The sequence below is a fragment of the Phlebotomus papatasi genome, chromosome 3 (assembly GCF_024763615.1).
Source record: "Phlebotomus papatasi isolate M1 chromosome 3, Ppap_2.1, whole genome shotgun sequence".
Taxonomy (NCBI): Eukaryota; Metazoa; Arthropoda; class Insecta; order Diptera; family Psychodidae; genus Phlebotomus; species Phlebotomus papatasi.
In genome coordinates, this window is record NC_077224.1 from 70109319 (window position 1) to 70128413 (window position 19095).

General features: G+C 31.7%; 2 protein-coding genes across 3 annotated transcripts in view; both read right to left on the reverse strand.

Annotated features, from left to right (window-relative positions):
* Nucleotides 1–464: 464 nt before the first annotated feature.
* LOC129808146 (protein MAK16 homolog) lies at nucleotides 465–6658 on the reverse strand. Of its 2 annotated transcripts, XM_055857906.1 has the most exons (4): nucleotides 6536–6658; nucleotides 6382–6428; nucleotides 5568–6318; nucleotides 465–658 (listed from the first exon to the last, which is right to left on the reverse strand). In XM_055857906.1, exons 1-4 carry the CDS (start codon nucleotides 6548–6550, stop codon nucleotides 527–529), a joined length of 945 nt encoding a protein of 314 aa, XP_055713881.1. In that variant the 5' UTR covers nucleotides 6551–6658; the 3' UTR covers nucleotides 465–526. The 2 variants fall into 2 exon arrangements, with proteins under 2 accessions (XP_055713881.1, XP_055713879.1); XM_055857904.1 differs by lacking the exon at nucleotides 465–658 and having other exon boundaries at nucleotides 1349–6318.
* Nucleotides 6659–11632: 4974 nt separating this feature from the next.
* LOC129808175 (protein scalloped) overlaps nucleotides 11633–19095 on the reverse strand; it is an 89293-nt gene continuing 81830 nt past the window's right edge. Inside the window, exon 9 of the mRNA XM_055857941.1 lies at nucleotides 11633–18427. Within this exon, the coding sequence (XP_055713916.1) occupies nucleotides 18314–18427 (114 nt within the window). The 3' untranslated portion in view covers nucleotides 11633–18313. The remainder of the gene's footprint in view (nucleotides 18428–19095) is intronic.

Sequence of the window (19095 nt, forward strand, 5' to 3'; positions counted from 1 at the left end):
GGCACACTCCCTAATTGTTTACTGCATTATTGAAATAATTGTTTGATTAGAATTTTAAATTTAGCAAGGACAATACCAATTATCTCATACACCACACCGTTTCCTTTTATCCGAGACACTTTCCCCTCTTTTCAAAAAACACCATTCAAAAAAAATACTTGAGATTTTTTTTAACTTATATCTGAATCTTTTTATCTCAAAATTGATAAAATAGGTTTCCACTAGAATCACAGGTTCCACAAATTCATTAGAGCTTCACAAAATAACATTTTTCACGTGTTCACTTTCGCACTTTTTCTCCCTTTTTTTTACGAAATCTTCACTAATTGGCAATAATTTCTCTAATTTTCGCACAAACAGCAAAAATAAATGTTTTAAAAATGATTTCTTCTGCTTTTTTTGTGTAACATTTGAGTAAACACCACACAAAGTGCTTCCATGCCGGTCTTGCAATATAAATGCAATTTATATTTACAAGAATTTTTATTGAATAACTCTTGAGAGAGGAAATGATGCGTTTCTCACCTCATTGATGTATCCTTTCCCTCGCTTGAGTCCTATCCACTTCATATTCAATCTCAACCTTGGGTTTTGTCCTTCTTGCCCGAACAAATTGTCCCTTGATCTTGCCCTTTGAACCACTTGGGCCCTCAATATCCTGCAAAAACCAAATTTATTCACTCTTTTTTTCCCCTTTCAACAGAAAATTCGTCCAAATGACAAAACACGCACAAAGTTCTCAATATCACAAACAATTTTTTCCCAACACAAAAACCACCTCACAGAGCGCAAAAACTACAATTTCATTTAACCGTGCTCCACCGCAAACTAAAACGTTGTTTACCAGTCGGCTGAGCACGATGCTTCGAAACTAAAAGCATCAATGTGTCGTCCAAGAATGAATGAAAAAATGATCATTGGGAGGGAGAGAATAGTGCGAAGAAGTTTCGGTGATTTCTTGCCTTCCACATTTTTCATGCAAATTCCATTTTTATCCAAAAAACCTTGTTTGAAGAAATGTCTTATCAAACCGATTCTTTCTTTTAAATTCATTGTCATCATGGAAAATCAATTCTTTACAATAATTTTGTAATAATAAAAAAAAACACTTTGTTAGATTTCTTATGTTTCAATTCGGCAATAAATTTGATATGAAGGATATTATTTACGAGAGATTGTACAAAAAATTTAAAAATGGTCGCTATGAAACCCATTAGCTTAATGACAATTTTTTAGGTGCCACTCTTTTTTTTTGTTTTTATAAAATTATAATGGGGAAATTGTAGATTTAATTGCAGCATTTACTGCTTTGTGACTGAGACCTTTTATTCTCTGTGAAATTATTTTGTTTTTATCTTTTCTTTTTCTTGTAAATTTAGTAAAAAAATTTTTTATCACAATTCATCAAACAGAAGCTGTGAAATATTCGGGATAAAAATGTACAATGCTGGATATATTGGCAAATCTACTTCTTAATAAAAAAGGGTGGCAAAGTGTCCCAGCAGCTTTGCGGAAAGCTCGAACTCACGAGATAGAGTTCTCCGTGAATTAGTTTTTCGCGTTTTTCGCATGATCTTTTTGTGCTTACTGATCTACTAGAGATCGAATTGATTCATATGACAAAAGCATTTGAAAATCAAAAAATCGGAACTTAACCGATTCATTACCGATAAAAACAGATGCAGCCAGGTTCGAAATTTCAATACCTTTCCAAAAAATCGAAATTTAACTGGGCCCTGCAAAGTGATTGACCTTTGACCATCAATAATTCAAAATGGCGGATTTTCCGGTCGTAGGTATGTTTGGACGAAATGTTCGCCTGGACTACCTCTAAAAAATATCCGAAAATCATTGAAAAAGCTTGGGCCAATTTTGAGAAAAACCGAAAAAACTTTATTTTTAGGGAATATTAATTATTGGGGATGTAAAATTATTAAAAAATCGGTACTTAACCGATTCATTACCGTTCAAGACCGATCCAGCCGGGTTCGAAAATTCAATACCCTTCCAAAAAATCCAAATTAAACCAAATCGGTTGAAAAATGAGTCTTTCAAAGTGGTTGACCTTTGACCTTCGATAATTCAAAATGGCGAAATTTCCGGTCTTAGGGTAAATTAAACTAATTCAAATCCTGCTCCAAATGGAAAATTTTCGCTACTACAAATGGAAATATAATTGTTTTCACGATAAATACAGTACTAAATTATTATATTTATATATTTTCTATACCACAGTTTCATTATTTAGTTAATTTTGCTCCAAATAAAGCAAAAATCCATTCATAGTCACAGATTCTAATTTGTTAATTTCTCAGAAAAAAATTAAAGTGTACCTTTTAACCATCGAATTTTTCATAGAACGACCATGTTTTCCAATGAAAAACACAATATGGTGACTGTTGTTTATTCGTTTTGTTTAACATTTATGTCATATTTCTGGATAATTTTCGTTGAATTAAGTGCTAATCTTTATTGTTAACGGTACGTGAAGTTTTCAAATGAAATAATTACCTATTTCGTGAACAAAAAGTGTTTTTCTGAAGTGTCTGCAAATGCTTCAATAGGAAACCCAGGGAATATGATTTTTTGAAGAGATTTTCTTATTGTTTTAGATGGGAAAGGAGAAAAGACCAGGAATAAGAACAAATTATGCATTCAGGAGCAACTCAACAAGGTTTTGGAAGCCTTTCGTCGCGGTTTCACTTACACTGTTTGTCTCCAATTAGAAACTTCCCTTGTCTCCATTTAGATTAATTTTGTTTCCAATAGAAGCATTTTACGCTCGCGTATTTTTCTTGTATTTAAGAAGTTTTCAAATTATATCTAAAGAATTTTGACTAAACAGAAACATTCTAGAAGAGTCAAGGAGCAAATTTATGTAATTCTCTTCAGAAAAAATATGAACTTAATGTGTGGAATCTTCTGTCGAAACTAAAGCGTCTGGAAATGGTTTTGAATTAGGCTATTTACCCTAGTTATGTTTGGGCGAAATGTTCGCCTGGGCTAGCTCTAATACATATCTGAAAATGATTGAAAAAGCTTGGGCTAATTTTGAGGAAAACCAAAAAGTATGGTTCTGGAGGGAATAGAGGGGGGAAGTCTGAAGATATTGTTTTTTTTTTAATTGGGGATCATCGAAGACCGGAAGTCGATATACCGTTTAGCCGTTTAAGCTCCAGGACGGATACAAGTTAAAAAAAGACGACTATATAACTGCTCTCTCTCTGAGTTCGAGCAGTAAAAAATGATTATTTTAACTGCATTTTTCACAAGCGTCAAAATTTTAAACATACTAAAATTTTAGTACATAATACTATAACAAGATGATATAAAATTATATTATTGCGATATTAATTTTTAGAAATTAAATATTCGTAAAAAAAGGTGTTACTAGCGTTGCAATTTTGAATGTTCATCGCTAGAGGCGCTAGATCAAAAAAAATAAATAAATAAACGACCAGTAAAAAGTTAAAAATGAGCAGTAAAAATTTCAAACCGATCAGTAGAAATATTCGACTTGATGACTGAAAAATTTTTAAAAATTAGCAGAAGAAAACAAAATATGATCAGTCAAAATTAAAATGATATCATTTTATTTTTTTCTGCTGAATTTTAAGTTTTTTTGCTGACCACTTTTAAAATTTTTACTGATCATCTCAAATATTTCTACTGACCATTTAGTTTTCTTTTACAATAATGACCATATTTTTTACTGCTTATTTTTAATTAGGCGTGATTCTTACATAATCACACCTTTTGTAATCAGCAATTTGGTCAACTCGCTCTGATCAGTCTCAAATTTGCAGGGTAGATGTTTGGAGCATCTCTCATGACGAAAATGAGAGGTGCCTGTTTCGCAATTAAGAATTAAATATTATTTCCAAATTTAACACTATAATAGTGGTTTGAAAGATTACACACTATAATAGTGTTATTTTTTTTTACTGTGTATATGACTTTCGCCCAATGAAAAGCATCTCGACTGAAGTATAAGTCTCAAAAGGAAATTCAACAATTTTTACACAACTATTGTTTAAAAATTCAACAACTTTGGTTGAAATACACAAGGCTTCACACTATAATAGTGTGAAAAATTATGATCCAACTATAATAGTGTTAATTTTTGATCATGTCACAAAAAATACCATAAAGTTGTGTATTTTTTCACACTATAATAGTGTGAAAAACTATAATCGCACTATAATAGTGGTAATTTTTAGAATTTTTCAACAGTTTTAAACTACAAAACCAAAACCAGGTTTTTTGAGACTGTTCGAAAACGCGTCGTGCGATTTTTTTTAATTTTTGGATATGTTTTAGAGATTACCCAGGCGGACATATGGTAATGTGCGAAAATACCGATGAATCATTCCTGATCAGTTTTTCAAGGTCAAAGCTTAAAAAGACACCAGAGAGCGCATTTATCAAGCAAATGAGGTCACGTTTGGGCTCCTTGGAAAGGTCTTGGATTTTTCTATAAAAGTGAATCAGTTTCAATCGGTTCTGAACTGGTTCATGGCCGATAACTAATTTTTATCCGAATATTAATTGTATTACTTTTTTTAAAAGAATTTTGGAGACTCATGTGAATGATTTATGAATCGGTTTGAATCGGTTGAGAACCGGTAAATGGTAAATGTTGCGAAATACTTTTGAGGTGTAGCATCTAAGTTCGAGCATTTCGCAAAGTCTGGGACACTATGCCATATTTTTTTTAGATTATATAGAAATCATACTATGATTTTTCGAATATTTGTATATACTTTTGTAGAGCTCTTTGAGGGTTTTCGAGAAAATTGACTTACAATTTATCATATACTTTTGTGTAAATTGAATAAAATTAATACTACACTGAGAGAAATCCGAAAAAGTTAAAATAACATTCCGGAAATGTTAATTTTACCCTGCAGTATTGATCCGAAATCGGTGTAAATATTACCCTTTTTAGGTGTATTAGGGGTTAAACTTTCCCTTTTTCATGTTAATTTTACCCTTAAAAAGGTGTAAAATTTAATTAAAAAATGTTAATATATTTTTACGCCTAAAAAGTGTTAAAGTTATGAGGAAAAAAGTTAATCGCACCCTCTTTTTTTTCTCAGTGTAGTTCCAAATAAAAAAAGAATCTTTATATTTTGTCCAAAAACCGAATTTGCAATGTAAAAATCACACCTTTATAAACTGATCTAGGTTTATCACTGACTTTTTTTGTATTTCTCTAATCCGTATAATTAATTATTTAAAGTGGCTAAGACTTTTTCGTTGTAAAAGTCACAACAAGTTTCGCTGGTTTTTCATCCTCAATAGATCGTAACTCCAGTTCTTCTGAACTGATTTATTTCTGACTTAAGAAAAAGTAAAGGTCTTTAAATTGCCTTTTCTTTTTGCCTAGGTCAGATTTAAGTCTGTTCAGCAGATCTAGAGCTGCGATCTTTTCAGTACCAAAAAAATGGAGAAAATTGTTTTGTCAATTTTATTTTCGCATTTTTTGTGATTTTTTGTTTTCGGTTTTGATTGGGAAAAAATCTGTCATGGAGAAACAGAAAACTTTGCAGACTGCTCGTACTTACCTCAATGTCCGAATTTTCTGAAGATTCAAAGTCACTGTCGACTTCTGCTGCTTCCCGCATTCCTGATTCACTTTCTGCCTCAGATTCCATCTCATCGTCATCATCCTCCGCTTCCACATATTCCGTGTCCAGTTCTAACTCCCTCTCCACTTCTGGCTCGATCTCCATCTCTTTCTCTGACTCTCCCTCCTGCTCTTCATCATCCTCCTCCTCTTCTTCATCCTCATCATCCACCTTTTCACTCTCCAACGCTTTGTTGAAGATATTCTGTGGGAAATTGTAAATGTCCTCGTAGGTGCCCTTCTTCAGTCGCTCCAGCAGCTGCTTCTCAATGGCATTGTCCAATTTTGCTGCCACCAGGGCTTTGACTTCGCGTCTCTTCTCTCGGCGTTCGATCTTTCGCTGCAGCGGCACCAGCAGCTTCTGTCTCCGCAGCCGGAGTTTTCGCATCCGGATGAGGTACTGTGTGATCTTCACGAAGCGCTGTTTGCACTTGGAGATGATGTATTTGTTCCAGAACAGCAGATTCTCATTTATCTGATGGATGGCTTTCTCAAAGTTACGCGACAATTTCACCTTCTCCCACATTTTGCTGGGAAACATAGCCCTTTCGGCTGTCTTCATGTACAGATACACTATCCCATTCTCCTCCCGGACAGTGGCATATTGACTGTTGGCCAGGGGACACGTGTAGCGACCACACAGCCCTGTCAGATTGTACTCATGCCGGCAGAATCTCTGAGTGGCTGTCCTGTAAGAGATAATCCCAAAGATTAATGACCTCAATGGAATCTCAATAGCAGCAAGACCTTACGAGACTTTGTGTGAGCAGAAGGATTTGTTGATAATGCTCCAAACAACCTGAAAATCAAAACATAGCAATTTTTAGGTTATGATCACAGAAAACATAAGAAAACTCTGTTTTTCTTAAGAGATTCAACCTAATTTTATAAGCCTCTGATACTCACATCGTCGTGCTGCATTTTTAAACAAAAATAATCGTAATTTAATAAGAATTAACTAATAAAACAAGGCAAAAAGCGAGACTAACACGTGAATTTGATTGTCCCAAAACTGTCCCAATAACTTTTTTTTAAGGAGCCCGACAAAGTTTCTGTCTGGGCTGGATGATGCTGTCAGTTTTGAAAGTTATGCTGTCAGTTCAATATTCAACGAAGAGATTTCATGATTTCCCGCCAAAAAGTAAACATCCTCTTTATTAAAAAATTGATAGAGTGAGAAAATAAAACAAATAAAAGGTGCGTTAAGGAAATTAAATTTGGCCAGATACTTGTAGCAATTACAAATTAGGTTATTGTCAATCAACTTTAGCAAAAAATAATATTTTTCCTTCCATCAAGTGTTTTTATGGCTAGCTCTCTTTTGCTCCTTCCACTGTCCCAAAAACAACAGTAACATTTTACATCCGCAATCTTCAAGGGGGAGATATTTGGTGAAAATGTACACACCACTTCCAGGCACTTCCATAACTTGTATGGAAAGAGGCCTGCGCACTTCCAAAACTTCGCAACACTCTCAAAAATGTTGCAATACTTCCAGTACCTTCCTGCACTTCATACACTTCTCATACTTAGAAATCAATAATTTACTTAATCTGATGAAAAATCTAATTAGAAAAATTCTTAAAAAATCTCAAGACATTTATATTTATACATATTTTTAAAATCCTTTAAAATTAAAACATTTTTCACACTTTGGAAAAGTTTTTGATGTTTGCTAATCAACTTTTGAAACAAGCTTGGCTATTTTTTCAAGGATCTTTTTCGCTATTGTTGTATTAGATTAATTCCTCATGACCTGGTCACCAATCAATCCAGAAAAGATTTTTTTATTGCAACTTATCAGGAGAAAAATGGCCACATTCATAAAGACCTCCTTATTCTTTTCAGTCAAAGTATGTGGCACCCATATATTGAGCTTTCAAACACATTCAAGATTTTCTAAATAACGAAATACGATTTAATTATTGTTTTCCAACATTTTAACAATCTCTTTAATTGTTATTCACAAATTTTCTTCCACTAAGATACTCACAATATTGGCATCAATATTAGAGACTGTTTAAAATGGAATAGATATTTCGAAAAATAAATCCTTATTTCTAAATTTTCAAAGCCACTTTTTAATCATCCTTAGATCAAAGATGCGATCTAAATAAACGCCTAAAATGTTTCTTTAATGAAAGTTCATCACTTAGACCTTTTCAAAATTAGTCTAGCATTAAATATTACAAATGCACCTTTTCGTTCCTCTTTTGTAATAGTCCTCAAAAGCACAAATCTATTTTTTGTCGAATACTTTTGGCATTGAAGAGATGTAATACACTAAAATCTTTCCAGAGTATACAAAAAGGTAAACAAAAAATGGTGGAGGTAACCTATTTAACGACATTCGCGAAAAAGTCCCACGAATACTATAAATTAAAAAAAAATATATAAAATTGATTGAAAGTCAACTGCAATATCTATGTCATTATTTGCGAGCCACTACATGAATTTGAAATTCCTCTAAAAATTAAGGAAAATTACTATTCAACTAAATATTTTCCTCGGAAAAATTACGACATAAATTAAGCTATAATAAATTTTAGCGTATTTGCTCCATTTATTGTCATAATCGAACTTGAAAATTTCAACAAACCTTTTTAGTTTGCCGCCCGAATTAAAAATCTCAACTAAAAGTAACGTAGTATGAAAAATACGGAATTAGACAGAGAAGACTTTATATACGAGTACTCCCACTTCCAAAGGCTTCCAAGCACTTCATTTTCACCTGTACACCACTTCTGACCCTAATATCTCCCCCTTGGCAATCTTTGATCCCTCCTTTTCTCCTTTTTACCTAAGTAGAAGATGAAAGTGTGTGAAAAGTGCTGTTGAAAAATTAAGATTTTTATTGAATTAATAGAAACTAATTTCACGGAGACAACAAAAATTCAAAGAATAGCATCAAGAGGCAACACACAAACATTTTTTGTCATTTTCTTTGAAGCTAAAGTGACATAAGCACAGGAAGTGCAAGAGGGAAATATTTAGACTAATTTGTGGTTATTTTCTTGCTTAAAAGTGTGAACTTGTGGATAATGTTTTGAAGTCATTGGAAGGGTGCCTTACTAAGCACAATTTATATGTCTCCTTCAAGGTAAGACCCCAAACAGTTTTTGGTCCTTCGAGCCGAATGCAATGGTTATGATCCACTGGCGATCCTGATCAACATTAATTGACAGTCGAAAATAAGACATTTGACCGTTTTCTTAAAGGGGCGATCAATGCCTAATCCTCAACATTTTCCCAAAAATCTTTCCTGTTAAGAAAATAAAGAATTTTAAGCTACATGTCTAAAGCGGGTCCCGGTCAAAATCCCGAAAGCCAAAATCCCGAAAGCCAAAATCCCGAACGCCAAAATCCCGAAAGCCAAAATCCCGAATTCTTAAAAGTATCATAGCTTACTCCCACGATTGCACTCGCTCTTGCTGGAGGCAAAGGGAAATCTTCTGTGTCTTGGGAAATTATTCTAAACATTTTCCTCCATATAATTTCATCCCTTTCAGGATTTTAAAAATTCGGGATTTTGGCTTTCGGGATTTTGGCCTTTTCGGGATTTTGGCGTTCGGGATTTTGGCTTTCGGGATTTTGGCTTTCGGGATTTTGGCTGCCACCCGTCTAAAGCATGTCTGTAAATGAACTTGGCAAATTTGAGCTTTTTCAAATTAATAATTGATTATACAGTGGGACCTCAATAGAGTCAACTAATTACTTCCAGGCCTATTTACTCTATTAAATCTAATCAATTAAAATGTGAAATTTTGATATAAAACGGTACTATTGTATTTTTGTATTAGATCATTGATAAATTCAACACGATAGTCCACCCGCGATATTAAGATAAGGAAAATAGTGTCTTAAAGATTTTTTTTCATTTTTTTTTTATAAAAACTCCGATAGATACTTAATAATTGAAAATTCTAATGCAATAAACGTTATTAACAAGAATTCCTTGTAAACTTTTTGCGTATTAAAGAAGAGATTGATAGTTCTTTTCATTATGCCATAACGATGGCTCTAAGCTTCACAAAAAGAGCAATAAAATCTTTTTTTTTCTCATTTTCCTCGTGTTCTGTAATATAAGTAATCCTAAAAAGCTCCGCCCATAAATAATTTCAGCACACGCCCCCTTCTGGAGATACTAAGATCAGACAAATTATCATGACTAAAATTCCAATCCTGCTCCTTAGGATATCTAATTATTTACTCTGTTAAACCTATTGAAGGGTTTGAAGTAATTGCGTGAATTAAAATATAGGCCACGCCCCGAAAAGACATTTTATTGCAAATAACAAAACCTGGCTAGATATATGTACGTCATATAACGAGGGGATAAGTCTGCCATGTTCATTCAGCACTTAAATTTTAAATGTACAAAAAGAAGGAAGTTTTTACAGTTTTTTGCTGACCACTTTTAATTTTTTGTTGCTAGTTTTTTTTTACTATACTGATACTGATCTTTTAAATTAAAAATTTAATTTAAATAAATTTAAACGTTTTCTTTAGAATAGTAATTTTTGTGATCGTTTATCATGTAAATTGTTTTAAACAAGAAAGTTCTTCAAAAAGTTTTAATAAATTTCGGAAAGGTTTCTTCACTATGTTACTCTATAAAAATCTAGCATCTTGTACGTTTATCATATTAATTGTAAGTAATTTAAGTTCATATTTTAATGTAACTTATGTTCATATTTTTTTGTTTGTGCAATAATATTATTCACTTCAAAACTAATGATGGTTCAAAATTCCTTATATTGCTCTTATAAGAGAGAAAAAAACAAGAGAAATTTAAATCGGCCAAAAAGCCTAAAATCACGAAAATAAAATTATTTTCGCGATTTTTATCATAAAATTACAATGTCCTTACATAAATATTTTTTTCTTGTATTCAAAGTGTTACATTGATACACAAAAATACTAGTTTTAATTTCGAAAAGATCATAATATCATAATAAAATATTGTTAATTCAATAATAAAAGAAAAGTTGACTCCATCGGAGTCAATTTGGGTCCAAAAGTTGACACTATAGGAGACCGTAGAGTAAAAAAAAAAGCTGTTGACTCTATTGGAGATTGACTCTATCGGTGGTTGACTCTATCGAGGTCCCACTGTATTTGATATTTTCCATTAACTTTCAACGTACGGGGAAATGGGGTGAGGTATCCTTGAATTAGGCACCTTTGAAATAGGGATTTTCCTCCTATTTTTAAATGAAACTTTGCCTTATCATAATGTAATTTAGTTTCACAATTGATTTGTGAAGCTAAACTATATCATGGTACGGTAAGTTAAAGATCCATTTAAAAATATAAGACGAAAAGGCTTATTTTCAAGATGCTTCAATCCAAAGATATATCTTGCTTCTGACTGTAATAACTCTCCTTGGTTTTAACAAACTTTCGACGAACTTTTTCTTACAAACCTTTTCTCTTTCGCAAATAGCGTTCATCCAGAAGAATTTTCCACCAAGCAAAATTAAAAATCCATCATTATTTACTTTGACACTTTATTTATAAATTTTATAGATATAAGAGCATTCATACACTTCTTAAACATTTTTCATCATTTTTTCTTTTCTTTTGTTTTAAATCTATATGTACAAAAGTTAAAATACAATTATTGCAACATTATCTTCAAGAGGAAATACAAGGTATTACCGCATCTCCTGCCACTGAAGAATATTTAGAGAAAAAAAAAGATTGCTTCAAACACAAAAAGAAAAATTATCTTCAATTTTATTTATAAAATAAAGTTGCAATATTATCATGTATAATTCACGCAAAAAATAGGGTTTCTCTTAAGATTTCCTCTCTAACCTTTCTTCCACTCAACTTAGTTGTTTTCTTTCCTTTTTTCAGTTGCAAAGTCATTTGTATATAGAGATGGTAAAATTTCAGAAATTTCACAGCAGTCGCCATCTACGTTAGGCGGAAATTCATGAAATTTCTTGAAATTTACCAACTCTATTTGTATAAGATAAGAAGATATTTTCTTTTAAAAAAAAAATCTACGAATTAAAATAAGATTTAATAATTAAAAAAAATGGCCAATTGAATTGTAAATAGTAATATTGTGGTTTTGCTCTTAACTTTCTCACACATTAATTTATACTTGATTAAAAACGAGATCAGTTTATTTTTTAGTTAGAATTTCTTTTATTTTATGTGATTTTCACTATTTTTTTATTTTATACTATTTTCACTTGTGTCGCTTATTAAAATTATAATTATTAAAGTTTTCTTCTCTCATTTTCATTAAATTAAAAAAAAAAACTACACAAGATAAAATGATTCTAAAATCACATAAAAGTTAGAGTTTTCTTCTAGTTATTTTTTCTTTTCTTTTATATCATTTTATTTTCTTAATAAATTTAAGCAAAAAATAATTAAAAAGTTCAGGACGTTTCATTTTCTTCTATTTATTCATTTGTTTTAATATATTTTTTTTCAACCTAGTTGAGGCAGAATCAGAGATAATCAAGAAGATTATACATTACAAATAAAATTACTAAATTATTAAATAAGATTTTGTTTAATTAAATTAAGGGTTATTAAAAAAAAAGATCAAAATGGCAAAAGTACTAGAGGCTCTTTCTTTCACATTTATCCTTATCTCATCAATTACTATCTCGTACTTAACTACATTTTAATGAAATTACTAATATATTGTAAACACTTTTTCCCTTCTTTCTCTCTTTCTCTCACTTACAGCTTTTCTTCCTCCTCTTCGTATTCTTCACTAATGTCTATAGTAATAAATGAAAAACTAAAAGGTGATTTTTCTTAAATAAAAATCATCATCTACAATTTTTTTTAATCATAGTTTCTTTTCATTTTAAATCGTTTTTTCTCGATTTTTCTTTTTTTTTTAAATTAGCGGTGGGGAGCTAATCTTTAATTAAAAATTAATCATTCTCCTTTTACAAAAATTTTTATGTGACAAATAATAATCAAAGTCACATCCGATCTTTACCATTTCATTAATTTGTATACAGTATAGTGTATACTTTTCTTTTTGAAAAGAAAGACAGAATGCAAATAAAATATCTGAGAAACTTTTAAAAATATTATACAGATTAGTCAAGAGAAGAAAATTAGTAAATATTTATTTTATGCGAATGAACTATTTTTCAATAACTATCTCAATTTTTTAACCAACATTTCAATGCTGTATTTATTCTTAAGAACCAGTACTCAAGCAAGTAGTTTGGAACTTCCAAAAAAGCTCCGCCCATAAATAATTTCAGCACACGTCCCCTTTTGGAGATACGAAGATCAGACAAAGACCAAAATTCCAATCCTGAGCCTTGAGATATCTAATTATTTACTCTGTTAAACCAATTGAGGTGTTTGAAGTAATTGCGTGAATTAAAATATAGGCCACGCCCCAAAAAGAAATTTTATTGCAAATAACAAAACCTGGCTAGATATGTACGTCATATAACGAGGGTATAAGTCTGCCATGTTTTGGCTGAAATGGACCCAATAGCCTTTAGAGGTCTCCTGACCTCAATGTAGGGGGAAGTGGGGCACCGTTGCATGTGGGCAGCTTTGAAATTAGGATTTTCTCCTATTTGTAAATGGAACTGAGCTATATCATAATGTAATGTAGCTTCACAATCTATTTGTGGAGTTAAATTATATCACGATAGGGATCAATTTTATTTAAAAATAAGTGAAAAATCCCAATTTCAAAGGTACCCTACTTTCAAAGGTACCCCATTTCCCTCTAAATATGATTTATTGTTAGCCTTAGACCCGAACAGCCTTATAGGCTTGGCTCCAAGCATCACAGTTTGCTCAGTCCAGACTTCCAAACAATCTTAGGATTGCAAAACAAGACACGGCATTTTCCATCGTTTTCGTCCCGGATTTCGTTGGAAGCAACGCTAAGACGGCAATGGCCGCAACGAAAGAAGAATGCGTTCTTTCGATGAATAAATAATATGGATTGAATTCAATTTTAACTTTTACAGAAATGACACAAAGTGGACGAAACGTAGACATTTCTTCATATCGTAGCGTATGGACAAGTGACAAAAAAACAGGGGAATTAGGTCGAGTACTTATAATGTACTAATAATTAATTGAGTGGGCGTTTCTTCCAAGAGGTAACTTACTCCCAAGGGTAAGGGTTTCTCGTTTCTCGAGTTAAATTCTCAGGTTTCGCGAAGCGTTTCTCAGAAAACTGGCAAGGGTTTCTCAATACGAGTTACCCCTTGGGTTTTTCTCATTTTCAAAAATACAGGGAGCTTTCGAAACGATCCGTCTACTACGAAGATTTCTAACATTGAGAGAAATCCGAAAAAGTTAAAATAACATTCCGGAAATGTTTATTTTACCCTGTAGTATTGATCCGAAATCCATGTAAATATTATGCTTTTCAGGTGTATTAGGGGTTAAAGTTACCTTTTTCATGTTCATTTTACCCTTCAAACAAAAGGTGTAAATTTAACATTAAAAAATGTTGATATATTTTTACACCTAAAAAGCGTTAAACTTATGCGGAAAAAAAGTTAATCGCACCCCCGTTTTTTTTTCAGTGTACTTATGCTGCTATTCTGCCATCTTTATAATTTTGTAACTGAGCAAGATCTAAGAAATTTGGTATTCTCACAGAAAAAATATAAAGTTCTAAAATATTAGTACTCTCCAAATATTTTAGACGTTGTTATAAAGTCTCCAACAAAATTTTCAAATTATCATATTATACATCCAAGAATTTTTCAATTCATCCAAAAATTCTTTGACAGTTCCATACATTTTCTTGTACTATCCAAGGAAAGTTTAGAGGTACTTTTAAATTTTATAAAGTGAAAGTTTTGTCAAGGTTGAATTGAATATAATTACCTTTAAAGATATTTTAATGCTTTTTTCGTGAAAAATAACAAACAACTGTAAGCACACAGTCAAATAATTCCGCAGATGACGCTGCCCGACAAGTCTCCAAACTTTTTATATCTTGTTCGATTTTTGCTATAAAATTTCTTGGCGGCAGAATTGCTCAATCTTGGATTGACTCTAATAAGAATTCCAAATTCCGCAAAATCTTACAAAATTATAAAGATGGCAGAATAGCAGCCTTAATAAAAAAAAAAATATGATAAATAAATAAATAATTTATTGACCCAGGACAGTAGTGTCCTGTGATTTTTGCTAAGAGAAAAATATTCAGATTAATTGCAGCACTTGACTGCTACAAGAAGACTGATAGCAAGCCCGTTAATTGCTAATTTTGTATTTTTTTGCATTGTATAATCACTAAAATATGAAAAAATTAAAAGTTCGTGAAAATTTAAGGGCAGAAAAGAACAAGAAGTGTCCGAGATTGCAAGCTGGTCGAAATTTGGTACAGTTACCCTTGTTTCTTATAAATTAGTATTTTCAATTTATAAAAAAATGTTTATTGAAACCCAGCTAAATAAAGAATATTAAAAAAATAAAAACGAAATAAAAGTCCGAATATCTAGCAGGGAAATTTATGCTTTTAGCCAGGTTTAGATTCTTAATTAACAAAATCAAACCTATGAGTAAAAAATTCTATTGCGTACAATGGGATAATTTTGAACAGAATCTAATTTCGAACTTTGAAATTTTCTCTCTGTTACAGATGGATAAAAGAAAATAGTAACGAAGTGTTCTTCTCTTTTTCGTTGTTCTTTTCGATCCTTTATCTGGTTTTATTTTTCTCTGTCCATCTGAAACTATGAGGAAACCTCAAAATTCAAAATCAGATTCTGTTATGCTTCTGGGCCTCCTTTTAGATCGGTAAAATTTCATGAAATCAATATTGGTGTCCCTTACTGTCTGAAATGATTTATATAAGTCTATCCCACTCTTTCGGACTGAAAATTCGATTGAACTAAATTTAATTTGATGTGATATTCAAAAGAAGAAGAAGAGTGCGAAAGAGTAAAATAGATTTATGTAAACAATTTGAGAAGGTAAAGCATGTGAATTTCGATTTGATAACATTTTCTCGATCTAAAAGGTGTGGCCATCGTCATAATTATTTCATTGTACCGTACGGCCTAAATAGATTCAGGCTTATCCTTGGGAATATTTAGAAGAGTTGTGCAAGAACCGTTGAAACTGAATAAACGTCAAATAAAACATATAATCCTGCTGATGTAAGGACAAAATGACATTTTGGTTTTTTGAATCTGGTCAACGTTTTTTTTTATGTTTTCTGCTGTGGGAATTTGTTTTCTGTCGAAAAACAACAGAATTTTCTTTGTGGTGTGTTTATGTTTCATTTTGTAGCACGATTGTGTGTCAAAAACTTTGATAAAATGAAAATGACACATTAATTCACTCTGGACAAACTGCATATTTCGTTAAAAAAAATCGTTTTGAATACATCAACCGCCAGATTTTGGCAGCTGTCACCCGGATAACGAAGTGCCGGACAACGAAGAGCCGTAAGTAGATTAAAAAAATATAAATGTCGTTTGTCCCCCAATCAGCCGGATATCGAATAGATGACCTGTGTATACACTTAGCTCTTCGTTATCTGACACTTGGATATCCGGCTGACAGCTGTCAAACATTGACAGTTGATGAATATTTTTTTTTTACTAAGCTTACAGTTTGTCGAACGTCATCTAAAGATTCAATAAATTTAAATGTCCCTCTCCCCAATTAGCCGGATTTCAAATAGAGCTCAAATAGATCAGTTTGACCCCATTTAGACCCTTAGGGGCGTGGCTTATTATTCTGAAACCAAGGCAAATAAACATGAGAGACATTTAGGTAATAAAGAAAGTGGAATTCGTATTGGGATTTGCTCGATTTACTCATCAGGTGAGTGCGGGCGGAACATTTTTAGCCCCGCCCACTGTTTGTGATTTTCAATCGATTTTGTCTCCTCTATCTCCTGAAAATAAATAGTAATTAATTGTTTTTTTTTTAAATAAATATATGAATAAAGCAAGTCTCTCAGCCATTGAATTTGCATTCCATTTTCGTGTGATTCAACAATCAGAATTTATGGAATAGAGAGATATTCTGTAAACTGACACTGATTTACTGGGTATTGTCTGACTGAAATATAAAAGTTATTGCAGTAAATTAAAAAATATATATATGAAGGAAATATTAAAATGGAAATAAAAAAATCCCACTGGAAAAATAATAGAGTTCTTTTCATGTAGAAAACAGAGTCATGTAAAATTATAAAAAAGTTTCTGTTATGCTGTTTTTTTATCGTCATAAATATGATATCAATAAAAAATTTTCAATGTAGAAAAAATTTCTCATATTGCACACCAAAGGAGTTTTTTGAGAAAAAAAACTGTTTCTGATTGAGTTTATTACACTGTGGCCAAATTAAAAAAAAATAAAATAAAATAAAATTAGGACTTTTCTAAGGAAGTTCACTCTGCCTCGTAAATATTTAGTTTATCATTCAAAGGTAATATTACACTTGTTTGCCGTTTTGTTTTTTTTTTCTTCTTGTTTTTTTTCCTATTCAACATGAAAATGATTTATCTTACCTTTAATAAGAATAGATTTTTTTTCTTTATACACATTCTTATCTACGATTATCATTTTTTCTCTTCTTTTATATATATTTTTTTATTTTTTGAATTTTTTGTGTTTCATTAAAAGATGCTCAATAGGTTTTTCTTTCTCCTTTTCACTCAATTGTGATTTTTCACTCTTTTTTTTGTCTTATTTTTATTTTATTGTTCTTAGTGATTTCTTTTTACTAACTTCATTTTTTCTGTGGACATTTTTTTTTCATGATTTAACACACTACTTCTTGGTTGATCTTTCGTAAAATATTTTATTTTCTCTTTTTTTTTTACTTCCATTTATCCTAGTAATACTATATCCTAGTGTTGTATTTTGTAGGCACTATGAATTTTTCTCTTATTCTTTTTTTATCTATCCATCATGTTTTTTCTTCTCTTTGCACATTGATTTACAAAATTAAAAAAAAACTGAATTGCAATGGTTTTCTTTTTATTCCTTCCATTCTTGAGGGGGAGGGGGGTCTATGAAATGTCTTAGCGTTGTATTTTGTTGTGGATTTTTATTATTTCTCAACTTTCATTCACTTGCAATGGCTTTCCGCTCTAATTACAATAATTAATAAATTAATTTCATATTGTATTTCTTTTCCATATAATATACATATATTTTTTTATTATGTATTTTATTGTTATTAATAGCATTTTTATTATTGTTGCAGTTTTTTTTGTGTATCTTGCTTTTTGTTGCAATGATTTTCCTTGCTCTGTCTATTTCTTTGCTCTTCATTTACTTCCATTTCTTGGTTTTCATCTGCATTGCATGACCAAAGTTCTCTATCATTTCAGTTTTAGAAGTAAAATTCAAAAATTGAGAAAATCAACATTTGTTTTATTAAAAAAAAATTTAGGGATAATACTAAAATATCCCATCAACATGTTTTAATTCACAACAGAGAAAAAAAGGACAATATTGAGGGGATAAAGTATTGTAAAAATCAATTTGCGTGACATAAAACACGATTTAAAATTAATAAAAAAAAAGTAAACTGGAAAGGGACTTTGCTATTATCTGTTGTTGGTTCAAAAAAAAAAAAAAAACCGTGGGAAAATAGAAGAGTGTCTGCTATTGCTGATATTAAATATCATTTTCCATTTTAATCCTACTACCATCATCACTGTCCACACTGGTCTTACTGTCGATTGGCTATTCCTTCATGAGGCGATAGATATGATGTTGAGCTCCGTGATTGCTGGATGACACCTCAAAGACGTACGCAGTACACAAAAGTGTCTCTTGTGTCTCTTTGTTTGATACCACCTTTATTCCCAAAAAGGGTCACAATAAAAGAAAAAAAAAACAACGAGAGAATGATGTTAGTCTCGCAGTTGCATGAGTAAGAGCGAAATTAGTACACATGTACGTATATTGTTTTGAAGGAAAGAAAAAGAAAACACTTAACATGATAGAAGATACAAGAAGTAAACAATTAAAGAAAAAAATCATGGGGCAAGTAACTTCTGTTCTTTTTGAATAAATTACTAATACGCAATTGTACTCTGAAAATTCATTTAGATTTAGCTTAGATTCTTTACAATCTCAGCTACTGTGATCCGAAATGAAATACGATCTCGTCAGATTGGGCCCAAACTCGTAGATCGCGAATATTGATACCCGTCAAAAATCGGTTTTTCCGGAATTCAAACACTTCTGGAGAGAGAAAGGAAGGAGATATCGAAAATCGAGTGGACGACATCGCCGACATCATATGATTAAGTAAGATCCACCCCGTTTCCCACGCTTTCCGTCATTCAGGAACACCGGGAACACCCCATATATCATTTTCTCTATATCTCAGCCTCTATAATAGCATAGATCGATCTCAAATTCCTCAAACCTGTAGGGGACTTCTGGAACGGAATTCTGTAACGCTCTGGAAATGCCTTATGACAAATTGGGTTCGAATCTTAGGAGAGCTTTTTCGAAAA